Source organism: Bidens hawaiensis, unplaced genomic scaffold (assembly GCF_021521415.1).
Source record: "Bidens hawaiensis isolate Kalapana, Puna unplaced genomic scaffold, B.hawaiensis_p1.1 tig00021191_1, whole genome shotgun sequence".
Classification (NCBI taxonomy): Eukaryota; Viridiplantae; Streptophyta; class Magnoliopsida; order Asterales; family Asteraceae; genus Bidens; species Bidens hawaiensis.
Genome location: NW_027505020.1, coordinates 113,794 through 128,929, shown reverse-complemented (window position 1 = coordinate 128,929; position 15,136 = coordinate 113,794). Strand labels below are relative to the sequence as shown.

At 42.0% G+C, this 15,136-nt stretch overlaps 1 protein-coding gene across 1 annotated transcript; it reads right to left on the bottom strand.

The window, feature by feature from the left end:
- Nucleotides 1-2,422: 2,422 nt before the first annotated feature.
- On the bottom strand, nt 2,423-3,053 carry LOC143609938 (uncharacterized). The gene is made up of 3 exons (XM_077084550.1): nt 2,757-3,053; nt 2,498-2,656; nt 2,423-2,452 (listed from the first exon to the last, which is right to left on the bottom strand). The coding sequence occupies exons 1-3, from the start codon at nt 3,051-3,053 to the stop codon at nt 2,423-2,425; spliced, it is 486 nt and encodes a 161-aa protein (XP_076940665.1).
- Nucleotides 3,054-15,136: the final 12,083 nt, after the last annotated feature.

Genomic DNA, 15,136 nt, shown 5'->3' with positions numbered 1-15,136 from the left:
TAATACTGTTGAAAATATTGAATTTGGATTTAAAATCATACTACAATACTAATAGAAACCCCACCGGTCATCGAATATTGTTCTTTGATTTTTTTTTTATTGATGTTGGTCTAAGGCATGGTTGTTAAAGATAACGAAGTCGATTTGCATTTTTCAAATTGAAACTTCCTATCATTTCGCGTAGTTTGCTATAGTTCATCTAAATTTCTAATCTAGATTTGTCGATACGATGTTGGACGAAAACCTTGATGAAGCGTTGCGATTGTTAGTCGTATCCGAAACGCTGCCAGCCTGCCATTGTTTTTCTTGCGTGCGATTCAAAACCGTCACAGACGTACAAATGAAATAAGGTTGCTATTTATATTATCGCCTTCTTCATGACGAAGCGTTGCGTTGGTTGGCCATAGTCGCTTCATAATTCTGAAAGAATGCGTCGGTTAATGGAAACTGACTTACACGTGCGTGTTGGTTGAAGGCATACCATGGTTTGTTTAAACACGTGTCAGCGGAGCGTATCAAGGAACAACCGCCGATGAATTATAGAAGAGGGCATTTTATACTTGCTGGGAACGGTTTTCCGATTCCGGTGAAGCCAAGGAATTAATTCAATAAACATCGTTCCTTTTCTTTTAGTTTTGTCTAATGTATAATATAAACCTAATAAAGGGATGGAAAGGTGTCCAGGTTAATCTAATTGTAATGTGGCATGTGATAACTGATTATTATGTTTGGTTTAATTCTATGTTAAATGTGCTTCAAAGTTGGGGTGAGGAAAATGGTGAGATTTGAGGGTGTATTTATAGGTTTTGGATAGTGACAGTTAAAAGGTGGTTACTTTGTGAAAAGACACAACGGTTGGGTTGGTTTTTAAAGGTGTTTAAAAAGGTGTCTTATATTGTATAGTCACACGATTTATAATGATGGATTTAAATATATATTATTATTATATGATGAAAGAAGTTTCAATAATATTATGTTAGGAAAGCAATTTCTATAACAATAAAAAATAATTAGGATGTAAAATTAATCCTAAAACATTGCTTTAATTGTAATAATACAATTTTAGGATAGAAATTCATAATGTAGGTTTTTCTTATAAAAATGTTAGAAAATAGGTTTGCTATCAATTCTAAATGTAGTAGAGATAATGAAAAACTCGATTAAACACCTCAGTTAGTGTTTCTAATGGTTATTGATCACCTCAAGGACCTCATTATGCTGTTAGACTTACTAGTTGCAACGCAGTGACGGATTTAAACTAGATTTTCAGGGGTAATGTCAAACAAATTTATTTTACCGTATTTCATATAATGTAAACGAAACAAAAATAGAAACACGATAATCAATAAATTTAAAGACATACCTAATAGCTAGATTTCTCCTCTTCGGCATTTTAAAGCTTGAAACCGAGTCATTACATCGTCTTATGTTACTTTATCAAATGCTTCTCTTTCAACCACACAAATTAAAGCATTGTTTAAATACTCTTCAATCATTCGATTGCGTAAATGTGTCTTGATAAGTTTCAGTTTAGAAACCGGTAAAACCAATGCTAGTTTCAATAACCGATAAACCAAAGCAAAAGAATGATTTTTTCCTGTTTCCACCATTAAACGAGTAAGGTCGGATATTCTATTCAGTTTTGCAAACCTTTCATCTTCCTTTACAGAATGATAAAAGACTTCAAGATCACCCAAAAGACACACTCTTGCGCTTATACTAAAATCATTCGGATACATTTAAGAAAATACCACTATTTTAGATATGTAAAACTTAGAAAACCTATCACACGGAATTAAACCAGACATATTTTCTATCAGAGTAGTTGATACCTCATTGAATCGATTTCCGAATTTCTAAATTTGCATATCCAAAACCGTATTAAAAATTTCAACTTTAAAATGATGTCGATTAGTAATGACATTCTTTCGGTTTCTTTGATTACCATATCTTTCATTCATATCTAACATCGGACTCATGTTTCTTTCACAAAATGATCACTTATTCCAACATCGCATCAAACTCATTTTGTCTTAAATCATTCAATGCATGTTTTGTTCTGTTTATCAACTTAGGAATTTCTAGTAAGTTTTGACTCTTTTATTAAAGATGTATTGAGAGAGTGTTTGCGAGGCCTAAAATATCTTCCATCAAGGGTATATAAAACACAAATTCAAGTTCTTGAAAATATGTTAGAATGCCATTAGATCTTTGTTGAGCACCATATCCTTCTTCTTTAATGTAACAAAGTACGTTAACAACTTCTCAAAATAATTAAACCAAACTTATGATTGTTCTATGATGAGAACCCCATCGTGTATCTCTAGCTCGTGCAAGGGAAACCTCTTGGTTTAATCCTTTTCCCATCTTAATTTCACCTTGAAGAATTTATTTTTCCACTCTAGGTTTCTTGCTTCTCGTATCATATCTTTTCGTTTGCAAGAAACAGAAACTGTATTAACAACCATGGAAAGGTATTCATAAATTTCTTTAATACCGGTATGTTTTTTTTTGCAACAACCACAATCACTAACTGAAGTTGATGAGCAAAGCAATGTATGTAATGTGCTAACGGATTATCTCTCAAAATCAAAGCTTTTAACCCATTAAACTTTCCTCGCATGTTGCTTGTACCATCATAACCTTGACCCCTAACCTATTTCAACAAAAAGAAAAAAAAAACTATAAGATACATCAGAAAATCTTTAATTATTTATTAAAGTTTATGTAATAAAAGTATGTAACTTATTACTTACATTATCTATGCTCAACTGGTTATTTGCTAATAAAGAAAGAATGGCTTGTTTTAGAGTTGAAGAAGATGTATATTTCACATGAACAATTCCAATAAAATTCTCTTTAACAACTCCGAGTTTATCAACATATCTCACAACTACAGCCAATTTCTCCTTTAATGATACGTTACTAGAATCATCTACTAACAACCCAAACACATCATCTTTAATATCTTCGCAAATCATTGTGGTTACTTCTTTCGCAAAGCATTCGATAATCTGTTTCTTTATTGATGGGTCTATCAATTTGTTATACATTTTTACTTTCCCTAACGTGTGCTTACCAATATCCGGGTTATTGTCACTAATTAACTTTAAAACTGAAAGATCGACATGATCGATGTCGAAAGGTCAATTAAAAACATTTATAGGATACCTTTACTAGCAAGGGAAAGTAAGGTGTCGAATCCATAGGGAATTAGTTGAAATTGCAAGTTTGACTCATAACTTATTAATTATTAAACTAAACGGGCATACGATGTCAAACGGTTTGAAAGTGATTTGTAAAACAATAATGGGAAGATAACCAATCTCCAGGTTTCAGGTTTTGAAGCAAGTTGGACAGTCAATAAAACCTATTTGGAAATATCTTTTTTTATAAGTAAACCAAAAGAATAAATATTTGGCTATGCTAAATGTCAAAACTTAATCCAAACGACAAGTTAATAAGGATCTATTTGATTATCAGTTTTAGGTTTTGACGCACGAAATCAATAATATGGTTCATGATGAATGGGTCAATGACGATAAGAACTCAATCCTAATTGTTGATGACCTCAAATCAATTAACTGATAAAAGATTAAGTATTCAAATAAGAAAAAACTGTTTAAGCACACAAACAATTATAAAGATTTGACCAACCGAATGATTAACCAAATCCAAATCCAAAGTTAAGGTTTAGACTACCAAAAATTCAGAGTACAACTCAACCCTACGCCCGGAGATGGTTATGAGATCTTTAGCCTTGCATCTCGATCTTGAGTCTCTTGATTATGGTGTGGAAGGATGATTGCATGAACGATTATGATGATTAGGATATGATATGACAGTGAAAGATAGCCCCAAAATCGCCTCTATATGATAAAGAATGAGGAATGATCGATCCTAGGGTTTTTCCTCTTTATATATGGAAGAAAACAAGCCCAAAATAACAATTCCATCAGACCAGGCCATAGTCTACGACCAGTTCACCATAGCTTACGCCTGGGCCGTAGGCTACGACCTACGGGTTCCGCTTTATGACGCCCATTATGAATAACCAGAACGTAGGCTACGGTCTGGCACACGTATCCTACGCTTGCTGTAATGCCAACATGCCCGTTTTCCGTTTTCTTGACTTTTGATCATCTGGTTAAGCACTCGGTTACTCCTCTACTTTCAAACTTGATTTCTTCATCCTTAAATACTTCAAATTAACTCTGTTAGGCTCCGCACACCTGTAAACATAAAAACACCCAAAGTACTTGTGTTTGATGCATATAAACAAGTAATATACACGAGATTACACACTACAAACACATGTTTTCACCCACACATCACATCCCCACACTAAACCCCGGCAACGACGCCATTTTGGTGTAGATGTCGTGCTCTAGTAAATAACAAGTATTTTAGAAGTCTTAAATACCTAATACTAGTATAGGTAAGTAAGGTCATCTCCTAAAGGAATCAAAGGAAAAAGCAAGTAAAACTCATGATTTAAACTAATAAATTAAGCAGACAGATGATGTCATTAATTTGGTTGTAAAACAATTTAAGAAAACAATGACTACACTTCAGGTTCAGGATATGCAATAAACCGACTGCCAATAATTTATAAGAATCGAGAAAGCATATAGACATGATTCATGCATTAGAATAGATAAATGATTACTAGACACAGTAGTTTGGTTATGATGATTCACTGAACTTAATCCGAAGAATTGACATAACTGAACACGGTCTACTTAATTACCAGTATATTAATATAAAACTTAGCATCTATCAATGATTAATGGTAAACGGTTCAATGACGATAAGAACTTAATCCTAATGTTAATGAACACAAACCAAATAATTGATGATAAACGAAAGTCCCAAAAACACAACTTTTAATCAATTCCAATAAACGTATAGATTCAATCAACCAAAAGATTAATCAAAACTAAATCCCAATACATGTAATGTTCATAAAAATAATTAGTTCATATGCAAACCCTACACCTGAAGTGGTCACAAGTGGTTTACCCTTGCCTCTGCATCACGATTTACTCGAATATGGATTGGAAGGATGAAACCATGGATGATTCGGTGATTGAGAGGTGTTAAGATGGTGAAGAATTGCTCCCAATTCGTCCTTGATGGCTAGGGTATGAAGAATAATCAATTTTAGGGTTTTCTTGAAAATATAAAGACAAATAATAAAATTCGCTCTTAACGTCCGGCCAGACTGTAAGCTACGGTCTGGCTTCTCTATCTTATGGTGGCTACAGTACCAAAACACGTTTTCTTCATAAAATCTTCATTCGAACTCCGTTTTCCTCGCCGTTTGCGGCCACGTCTTCGTATTTCAACTCTCTGTCATATCATATATTATTACTTTTATTTTCTCTACATCCTAAATGCTCCAAATTAGTTCCTTTAAGCTCCGATCACCTACAATCATAAAACCAATCAAAGTACTTGTGTTCGATACATATAAAAAAGTAAAACACGCAATATAAAACACTTAAAGCACGTTCTTTCATCCTCACATCAAGACACATTTAGAAAGAGAATCTTTGGATTCATTATGACCTCGAAATGATAAAGTATTTTCTAAGCAGAATCATACATTGCGAACATAACCCATTAATCGAAACTGATTTGAAATCTTTTCTTCCTTACTTTGCTTATTGAGTTTCTCTTGAATGGACCGATTTTGTTTCAAGATCAGATTGTCACATTTTTGCACCGCCTTATTATAAAAACTGTCAAATAACCCAACATGATCTTTTAAAGCACCTGGTTTACTCCAATTATAAAAGCCTTCTCTTGAAAAAGTATCTGTTCCACATTGATTACCAACATTTTTTTAAACAAGTAACAACATAAGCAATATGCTTTGTCTTATTTAGTACTATACTCTAACCAATCAAATTTATCAAACCATTGTACATTGAAACATTTTCGGTTACCACTATAGTCTATATGACCTCGTGGTTAAAATGCTTTTTTAACCAAATATGCTCTTCTTATGTCATCTATTTGATTAGGGTGATAACTCTCTATAGGTAATCTACCAGAGCGATTCGGAGGAGGATCATTCAAATCAATTGTATTTCATATCGGAGGAATTGAAGTCGAAGGAATATTTGGACCAATATCATCATTTTTTTGCATATCATTAGTAATATTTGGACTTGGACCAACATCATCTTCTTCTTGAAATTTTCTTTTAAACATATTGTTTTTAAGCACTTGTTTAGAATGTGGTTTCATCTTCCAAATTTTTGATTCCATAACTTTAAAAGAAACAAAACATAAACCATAATCAAATACTCATACTAAATACACAATTACAATAATTTAAAACTGATTATTTAAACAATTTTATCACATACAATATATATATATATATATATATATATATATATATATATATATATAACTTTTCAAAATTTTTATACACACACTAATACACACATCAATTATTTAAACAATCCTATTAAATTGATTATTCAAACTCACAGACTAACCGACACAAAGTTCTAAAGCGGCAACAGAGGCGAGGCCCTTGGAAGACTGGTGTCTGGACGTCTGGTGGTCCAGCGAAGTGGAAACGGACTACTCACAGCCAACAGCCTCACAATGGTGGTGGTTGTTGTTGATGGTTTGGCAATGGCTGTTCAACTTCAAAACCTTAAGGCCACAAAGAAAATTGAACTTGGGATTTTTATATAACTTTGAGCTTTTAAGTTTTAATAAATAGTGGGCTTTTAATTCTATAGTAGGCTTTCATAAATATTTGAGGGGTAACATAAAAATTATCTTATGTGTAACGTAGACAGCAAAAATGTAAAAAAAATTCCATTTCGCCGGGTAAGTTAAGGGGTGGCGGGTGCTACACCTGCCCAAACCGCCCTTATTGAAACGTCAAGTTATCATTATATAATTGAAGAAACACTAAGTGAACCCACAGGCAGATTATAGATAATCTGGGGGTTAAGTAATGTTTCCCACGGATGAGGTCTGGCAGAGAAGGTTGTTCTTCTGGAGACCTGCAAAACAGACACCGTAAGCTCGTCACTGAGAAGGGGGGGGGGGTTCCTCCTTGTGACCACCCTCCGGCGTGAGAATCAGACTAGATTGCTCTGAATATAAGTGTATATTAAGAGATTGCTAGATAAGATTGAGATATCAGATGATGTCCTTACCATTCCAAGGTGTTGGAGTATTTATAGCCGAAGGTAGGTTTCCAAGCAGGTACAGCCGGCTGAATAGTATTCCTGTTCTACCAACAGTGGACGTACGCACAGGCCATGCTGGTTGGTGGATAGGTCACGGCCAACAGTAATAAGGTCGGCTGTATACTGTTCCTTTACTGCCGGCTACGCACTGTTCCACCAACTGTAGGCTGCGTACGTCCCCTCGTAAGGGTTGGTGAGTAGGCAGCGGCTAATAGTGACAAACAGTACTAGAGGGTGCTCCTCCTCGTATTGTTGTCGGTGAGCTGTCACCCTGTGATTAGTTCATGGGCTGCTCTGGTCAAATTGTCTGTTCCGCCCATACCTTAGTAGGTATAGTACGAAAGACCTTCCAGAAGCATACGGACTGGCTCATTTAGGCGGGAGTGTTCCCGCCTTGCTCATTCCTTCATGTGACTACTGAAGTAACGAATGCCTTGTGCGTGTAGCCTTGCTATTAGTGCGGGTAGCCTTCCCTGATGGCTTGTATCCGCAGCTGCGGGAACAGGCGGGGTACTTCACCATTGGGAGGCTTTCCCTGCGGGTACAGCTGGCGTACTGCGCGTAAGGTTCTTTGAGCATGGTGGGTCCTGCTGGAGCAGTTGGTCATTGCGCAGACGTCCCTGTTCAAGGTGAGTCTTGCGGGTCCAACTGGGCTCTGCTGGGACCTACCTCTTCAAGTCCCCCCAGTCCAATGTTCTTCTCATGAATGTTTAATAAAGTGAGGTGAACTTTTGGACTTAGCAAGGGGTTTTGAAAAGGGGTATAGTTTTTCGGTTTTCCGTGGTGATTCATCCCGCGGTTTTCCTGATGTCACGCAGAAATTCCCGACTTTTCTGCTTGATCTTTGGGTGTGAAGCGGGTAGGTTTGTAACCTCCTCGCGCGTCGGGAGCGTTGAGTCCCAATTGTGTAGATTCTCCATGGGGTTTTGGTGGTTTTCGACATAGTGATCATTTATGCTAAAACCACCAATTCCATCTTGGAGTTTCAAACAATATAGTTCTCGACGTTCCCGTCGTGCGGGAATGTTATTCACGTTTCCGCAAGCATGGCCCAGAAGATCCTTCTTGGTTTGAATTCCCTGCAGAGTGCTAAGTACGTGAAGGGTTTTGCCTTGACACTGTACCCGCACTCGTCTTACGATTACTTTATTTCCAAGGTATTCTTGGCTTCAATTCCCTGCGGGTGCTCGGTATGTGAAGGTTTTGCCTTGACACTGTACCCGCATCCGTCTGACGGTTATTTGGTTGCCAAGTTATTCTTGGCTTCAATTCCCTGCGGGTGCTAGGTATGTGAAAGGTTTTGCCTTAACACTGTACCCGCGTCCGTCTTACGGTTACTTGGTTGCCAAGGTAAGGGGTATTTTCCCGCTCACTTGAATCTTTTTGAATTTTGAATTTTGAAATTCGAAGAGTTGGTGGAAAGATAGGAACAGTCCAAACATCTGAAACGTCGTGCGACGGTTTCTTCTGACTGTGTCAGGACGTGCAGGAAGTTATGGTGACGTGACAGTACATGGTCATTCCAGACGCTTTTTCAGGCGCGTGGGCGCGATTTTTCGGGCGCGTGGCCGCGAAATTAATGGTATGCGTCCTGTCAACAGCTGTTGCCAGCTTGCTTTTTGCCATGTGTCATAGTTTCATTGCACCTTCGTTTTCTCTCTCTTCCGCATTAATTTCATCGCATTAATTGCGATTAGTATATAAAGGGGGAGAGGGTTATTTGTAATCCACACTTTCACTCTTTTCTTCATCTTCTTTGCGATTTCCGGCGAATACTTATCCTTTTCAGGCAAGCATTCTCCCGAAATCGTTTTCTTCTTTTACACGATGTCTCGTGATATCGATTCTACAGCTGACGACAGGAGTACTGCTGGCGAGTGCCAGTGTGCTCTGCCTGGCGATCTGTACCGGTATGTTGTCAGGAAGTTCATGCTCGAGTCTCTCGAGCCTGAGTTTCCTGAACCCCATCAGACCGTGTACGATGTCCCCCGAGGCAAGATCGGGGTTTATGCAGCATTCTTTGTCTATGGGAATCTTAGGTTCCCATTGACAAAGTTTGTTTACCGTATCCTTGAGAGGCATGGTGTTCATCTGACCGAGTTGCACCCCATGGCGATCGCCAAGATTCGCCATTTTGAGTGGGTGTGCCGGATATTGGGCGTTGAGCCCTATGTTGACCGCCTGATGACCTTCTACACTTGGAGGTGCATCCAGGGGTGGTACACGTTGACGACCCGGATTAAGTGTTTAAAGATCTGTGCGACCGAGCGCAGTCTTCGCGCGTGGAAGAGGGAGTTTTTCTTCATATCCGCCCGCGCCATCCCCATTGCCATGAAATTCAAGAACGGGCAGGCACTTCCCAGCCTTCACGCCTCCAGCTACCAGGAGGCGGAATGGTTTGCCAAGATATCTCGGGTCCAATCTCCGGTTTACCGGTTTGCGGAGTCCGGGATGGTGATGCTGGGGATGAGCCGAGTGTGGAAGGAGGCTGATGCGCGCAAGATTCCGATCGTCCTCGAATACGGTTCGAACTCTGTTCCTTACGGTATGCCTTTTTCCCTTTTGTTGATTTTGAATTTCTTCTAACTTTTTTCTTGTTTATTTCAGAGGGGAACGACCTGCAGTCGCTCCTTAATCCGCGGGAGGCTGATGGTCCCGCCCGGATGGGTACTCGCGCTCTAGACGAGAACGAGTTGCCCATCCTAGAACAAACGGCGGATCGGTTCGTGGAGGTCTATCCGCTAGGCCATGAGATCCTCAGTGCCCGTCGGCCAGGTAAGGCGCTCTTCGCCCCTCGACCTCAATGCTGAAACCTCTGCTGGAATTCCTCTAATCGTATGTTCTGATGAGGAATCCACAGATGGTCCTCCGTTGGTGCGGAAGAAGAAGGCTGCCGGCGGGAAGGGGAAGGAGAAGGCCTCCACTGCCGATCTAGCGCCTCGGTCTGATTCGGAGACCGAGAGCGAAGAGGTGGCGGGGAATCCCGGTGGTGGTAAGACCACAACTCCGGAGGTTGTGACTGTCACCTCCGGAGAGCCAAAGAAGACGACGGTGACCGGCGCAAAGAGGCCGGCTCCATCGGGTCCGTCCTCGCCTCTCCGTACCTTTAGGCTCAAGAAAACCCGTAAGTACAACTTTCCTTTAGCTTTTATCTTCATAGCTTAATCTGTTTTAACACTTTTCTTCTTTACGCAGGCGTGGATGTTGGCGCATTCCAGGGTGAAGCGCCTAGTAGTACCTCTCCGCCAATGACGGTAGGCTTGGTCAGCCTACCTGAGGCGTCGACCCAGGCGCCTGCGCCTGCTTCCGCTGGATCAGTTGCTCACTCCTTTGAGCCGACTGTTCCAGCCGAGATGACGTCACCGCCGGCTGTGAGTGCGATTTTTACAGCATCCTTCACAGAGCCGGCGGTTACTATTGCTGCGGATTCTGCGGCAGCGACCGCGGTGGCGACCACGGCGGCTGCAACCATGCCCCCACCATCGGCAACGACGGCCGGTCCATCAGGTACGCGTGGGGCTTCTCGCATCTCTCCGCCACCTTCCCATCTGCCTGACCTCTTGGATGGATTTCCATTGGGTTCAGGTGACGGGTTCGGCGGCTATCGGCCTGTAATTGACCCTACAGGTGCGTAGGGTTCTTTTGGCCTATTTTTCTACATATATTTTTTATCATCTTTTCCTAACTGCTTTTTGTTTTTTGCAGTGTCGGATTCCAATGAAGTGTATGTTCCACGATGGAACATTCGCCGAGGAACAACCCTTCGCACCCCTGTGGAGTGCGTGGAATGGGCTCGTCACGCTGCTCCTAGTGGTGCGTTGGGGGAAGCCATGGCTAGCTACCAGGAGGGTAGGCTAACCAATGAGCTTCGGGTTCTCCTTGCTCGGATGCAGCCGCGCGTCGAGCTGCTTTGTCGTGAAAACGACAAGTTAAAAGCAGCTCGCCTTAAAGAAGTTGCTCAGGCGCGGGCCATCCGGGAGGAGAACCAAAGGGTTTCCGCTATAGCTGCGGAAAAGGAGAAGGCCTTCAAGGCCCTTGAGGTTGAAGTTCAGACACGACTCGAGGCCCGTTCCAAGGCTGCCCAAGCTGTTAATGAACAGCTTCGGCTGGCTAAGGAAACTGCGAGGAACGCAACCGAGAGGGCCACCAAGGCTGAAGCTGTTGCTAAGCCTCTGCGCGTGGAGAATGAAGAACTAAAAGCCAAATTAGAGGCTCTCCAGCAGGCTAATGATGCCTTGGCGATGGAGGATGCTAAGAAGCTTCAAGAAATCTTGGACCAGAGGGGGGTGCTTGACCATACCGAGCGTAAGCTAAAGGGGGTCGAAGAGGCTGCGGCTAAAGAAGTGTTGCTTGCCAACCTCAACAAGAATGAAGCCGAACGCGCCCGTAACGAAGCTCAAGCTGCCCTCCAAGAGGCTCTGGTTGCCAAGGAATGGCTTCTTCGAGAAGCGTTGTCTCAGGTAAGTCTATCTTCATGTCTTCACGCTTTTCTTTGTAAACAGGGTGTTGACACTTGTATATTTTCTTATGTAGGTTGTGCATCGGGTCTTCTCAGAGACATCTTACGACGATGCTATGAGCGCAGCCCTCAACGCTTCTCACGAGGATGGGGAACGGGTCGGCTTCCTGCTTGGTCTAGGGTTCGTTGAGAAAGGCGTCCCGCCTTCCAACTTCCCTTTGTATAATGTGGATACTGAAGCTGCTTATGACCAAGCAGTGAACCAGTATGCTGCCTTCCCGCATCCGGTGGTGGAGAAGGTGAATGAAGTTGCTGCTGCTGATGATGGGCTAGCTATCCTTAAGGCTTTCCTTGAACAGCCACGCTCTACTGACGGCGCTGGTCCAAGTGGAAGTGGCCCTGAAGCCTGATCTTGAAGATCCCTTCTCGCAGCTATGATAGATTTAGTTTGTATAGATTTACTTTCTTGTAGGCGGGTAGTTACCCGGCCATTCTTGTAACGAATATTTATGAAATGTAAATCTTTGTGCGGCTAAGACCGCTTGTTTCATTGGATTCCTTGCTTTATAAACGTTATATGACTTACATACTTTAGTTTAAATTAGCAATTTTCCAAGTGTTTAGAATAAGTTAACCTTTGAACGTGGTAGATAGGTGTGAAGTTTTGCTTCCTCTTCCGTGATTGTGCGGGTAGGACCGTCACTTGCACGTAGTAGGATGGCTAAACTTTACCATCTGACCTGCGTGTAGGTTTTCCTCATCTTTGAGGATAAGTTAACCTTTGAACGTGGTAGATAATAGGTGTGAAGTTTTGCCTCCTCTTTCGTGATTGTGCGGGTATGACCGTCACTTGCACTTAGTAGGATGGCTAAACTTTACCCATATCTGACCTGCGTGTAGGTTTTCCTCATCTTTGAGGATAAGTTAACCTTTGAACGTGGTAAATAATAGGTGTGAAGTTTTGCTTCCTCTTTCGTGATTGTGCGGGTATGACCGTCACTTGCACTTAGTAGGATGGCTAAACTTTACCCATATCTGACCTGCGTGTAGGTTTTCCTTATATCTTTTTTTTTTTTTTTTTTTTTTTTTTAGGATAACCTTTGAACGTGGTAGATGATAGGTTGAAGTTTTGCTTCCTTGTTCGTGATTGTGCGGGTAAGACCGTCACTTGCACTTACAAGGATGGCTAAACTTTACTTACATCTGACCTGCGTGTAGGTTTCCCTTATTTTTAACGTTGTGTTTATGCGGGTTTTGCCGCCTTCCACACGTAATGACTTACTTCTTCCCGTTTATGCGGTGAATACCGGCACCAGTGGGAAGTTCATAAGTATAAAGGTAAACACATTATGAAAAGAGAATCATTTCCATTAGAAGTGGCTCTAGGCCTTTTCTTTACAAGTTTTGGAATTGATCTACATATAACATTTGCGTAATTGAGCTCCATTCCATGTTCTTGGGATGGGAGTGCCATCGAGCCTTTCGAGCCGGTATGCGCCCTTTCCCAGGACTTCTTTGATAATGTATGGCCCTTCCCAGACCGGGGCCAGCTTTCCCGGGCGCTCTTGGTTTGAAGCCTCGTTGTTACGCAGTATGTAGTCTCCTATATTGAAGTTGCAGAGTTTTACCCGCGTGTTGGAGTACTTTTGCATTTGTCGTTTGTAGTTCTCTTCACGCACTGCGGCTAAGTCTCTGCGTTCCTCGGTTAGCATAAGATCCAACCGTCTTTCCGCATCATTGTCTTCTGGCTGAATCAAGACCCTTGGTGAGGGTAGACCAATTTCGACCGGGACCATGGCTTCAGTGCCATAAGTGAGGCTGAACGGGGTTTCTCCCGTACTGGCCTTCTTCAGCGTTCTGTTTGCCCAAAGGACGTGCGGAAGCTCGTCCACCCAGCCGGATCTGTGTTCCAATAGTCTCTTCTTGATGCCTTCGACGATGCTCTTATTTGCTCTTTCCACCTCACCATTACCTTGCGGGTGTGCCACTGAGGTAAAGGTGTGGGTGATTTGAAGTTCTTTTAGCCACTGTTGTAGCTTCTTGTCAGCAAAGTTGGTGCCGTTATCGCTCACCAAATTCTATGGAAGTCCAAAACGACAAATAATAAATTCCCAAATAAATTTTTTGATATGTTTCGCGGTTGTTTGGGCTAAAGGTTTTGCTTCTATCCACTTGGTGAAGTAGTCGATGGCTACCACTAGGAACTGAACATTTCCTGCTGCTGTAGGAAATGGGCCTGTCACATCGATGGCCCACTTCTGAAATGGCCATGAAGAAGTGACTGGAACAAGTTCATTCTTCGGGTGGTGCGTGTTGGGTGCGTAAAGCTGGCAAGACCTGCATTTTCTGATGTATGCCAGTGCATCCGTATGCATCCCCGGCCAAAAGTATCCCGCGTTGTTTAGCTTGGCTACAACAGCGCAGGGACCTGCGTGTACTCCACAGATGCCTTCGTGTACTTCCCTTAGGAGGTAGTCAGCATCTTGGTTGTCCACGCATCTTAAGAGTGGGCCAAGAAAGTTACGTCTGTAAAGGATGTCATTGACGAGTTGATAATTCAGTTCCTTACAGCGTAGTTTTCTTGCCTGTGTTTTGGACTCCGGTAGTGTACCTGTCGCAAGGTATTTTATTATTGGTGTCATCCACGTTTCCGTGCCGGTTTGGATGACACAAATTTCCTTGTGCGGGACCGAAGGTGTCTCGAGGAGTTCAATGCGGATATCCTTTCCTAGGTGGGTAAAGGCTAATGAAGCAAGCTTGCTTAACGCATCCGCAGATTTGTTTTCACTTCGCTTGACGTGTATGACTTTGCAGTCATTGAAATCGCGCATAAGGGATTTTGCTTGTGCGAGGTACAGGGCCATTGTGTCGTTCACGGCCGTGTACGTCCCGTTGATTTGATTGGCTACTAACATGGAATCCACGTGGGCTTCCAAGTTTTTCACTCCCATCTTACGCGCAATTCTCAGCCCAGCCAGGAATGCCTCATACTCGGCTTCGTTATTCGTACTTGGAAAATCCAATCGAATAGCGTAGGTGTATTCTTGGCCCGCTGGGTTGGTTAGCTTTAGCCCTGCGCCTGAACCCTCGTTATTGGCTGCCCCATCAGTGTAGAGTCGCCAGACATCATTGATGTCTTGTGCTGGAGAGGGTTGAGCCTCTTCCTGGCACTCTTTTTCCCGCGATGCAGGCACTTCTGCAATAAAGTCGGCCAGAACCTGGCCCTTTATGGCTGGTCTTGGCTTATACTTTATCGCGTATTCTCCCAACTCAATTGCCCATTTGGCTAGGCGTCCCGATAACTCGGGTTTGCCTAGAACGTTTGCAAGTTTGAAGTTGGAGAGTATGGTGATTGGGTGACCCTGGAAATATCGTCTTAACCTGCGTGAGGCGTGTAAAAGTGCTAAGACTAATTTTTCGAGGGTAGAGTACCGGGTTTCTACGTCTGTTAGGA

What these genes read in the sequence shown, in the direction of transcription:
- LOC143609938 (XM_077084550.1), bottom strand. Translation starts at nt 3,053, where the DNA reads ATGTATAACAAATTGATAGACCCATCAATAAAGAAACAGATTATCGAA. An exon ending in ACCAGTTGAGCATAGATAAT is followed by an intron (nt 2,657 to 2,756) that starts GTAAGTAATAAG and finishes TTGTTGAAATAG; the next exon opens with GTTAGGGGTCAAGGTTATGA. An exon ending in TTGCAAAAAAAAACATACCG is followed by an intron (nt 2,453 to 2,497) that starts GTATTAAAGAAA and finishes TTGTTAATACAG; the next exon opens with TTTCTGTTTCTTGCAAACGA.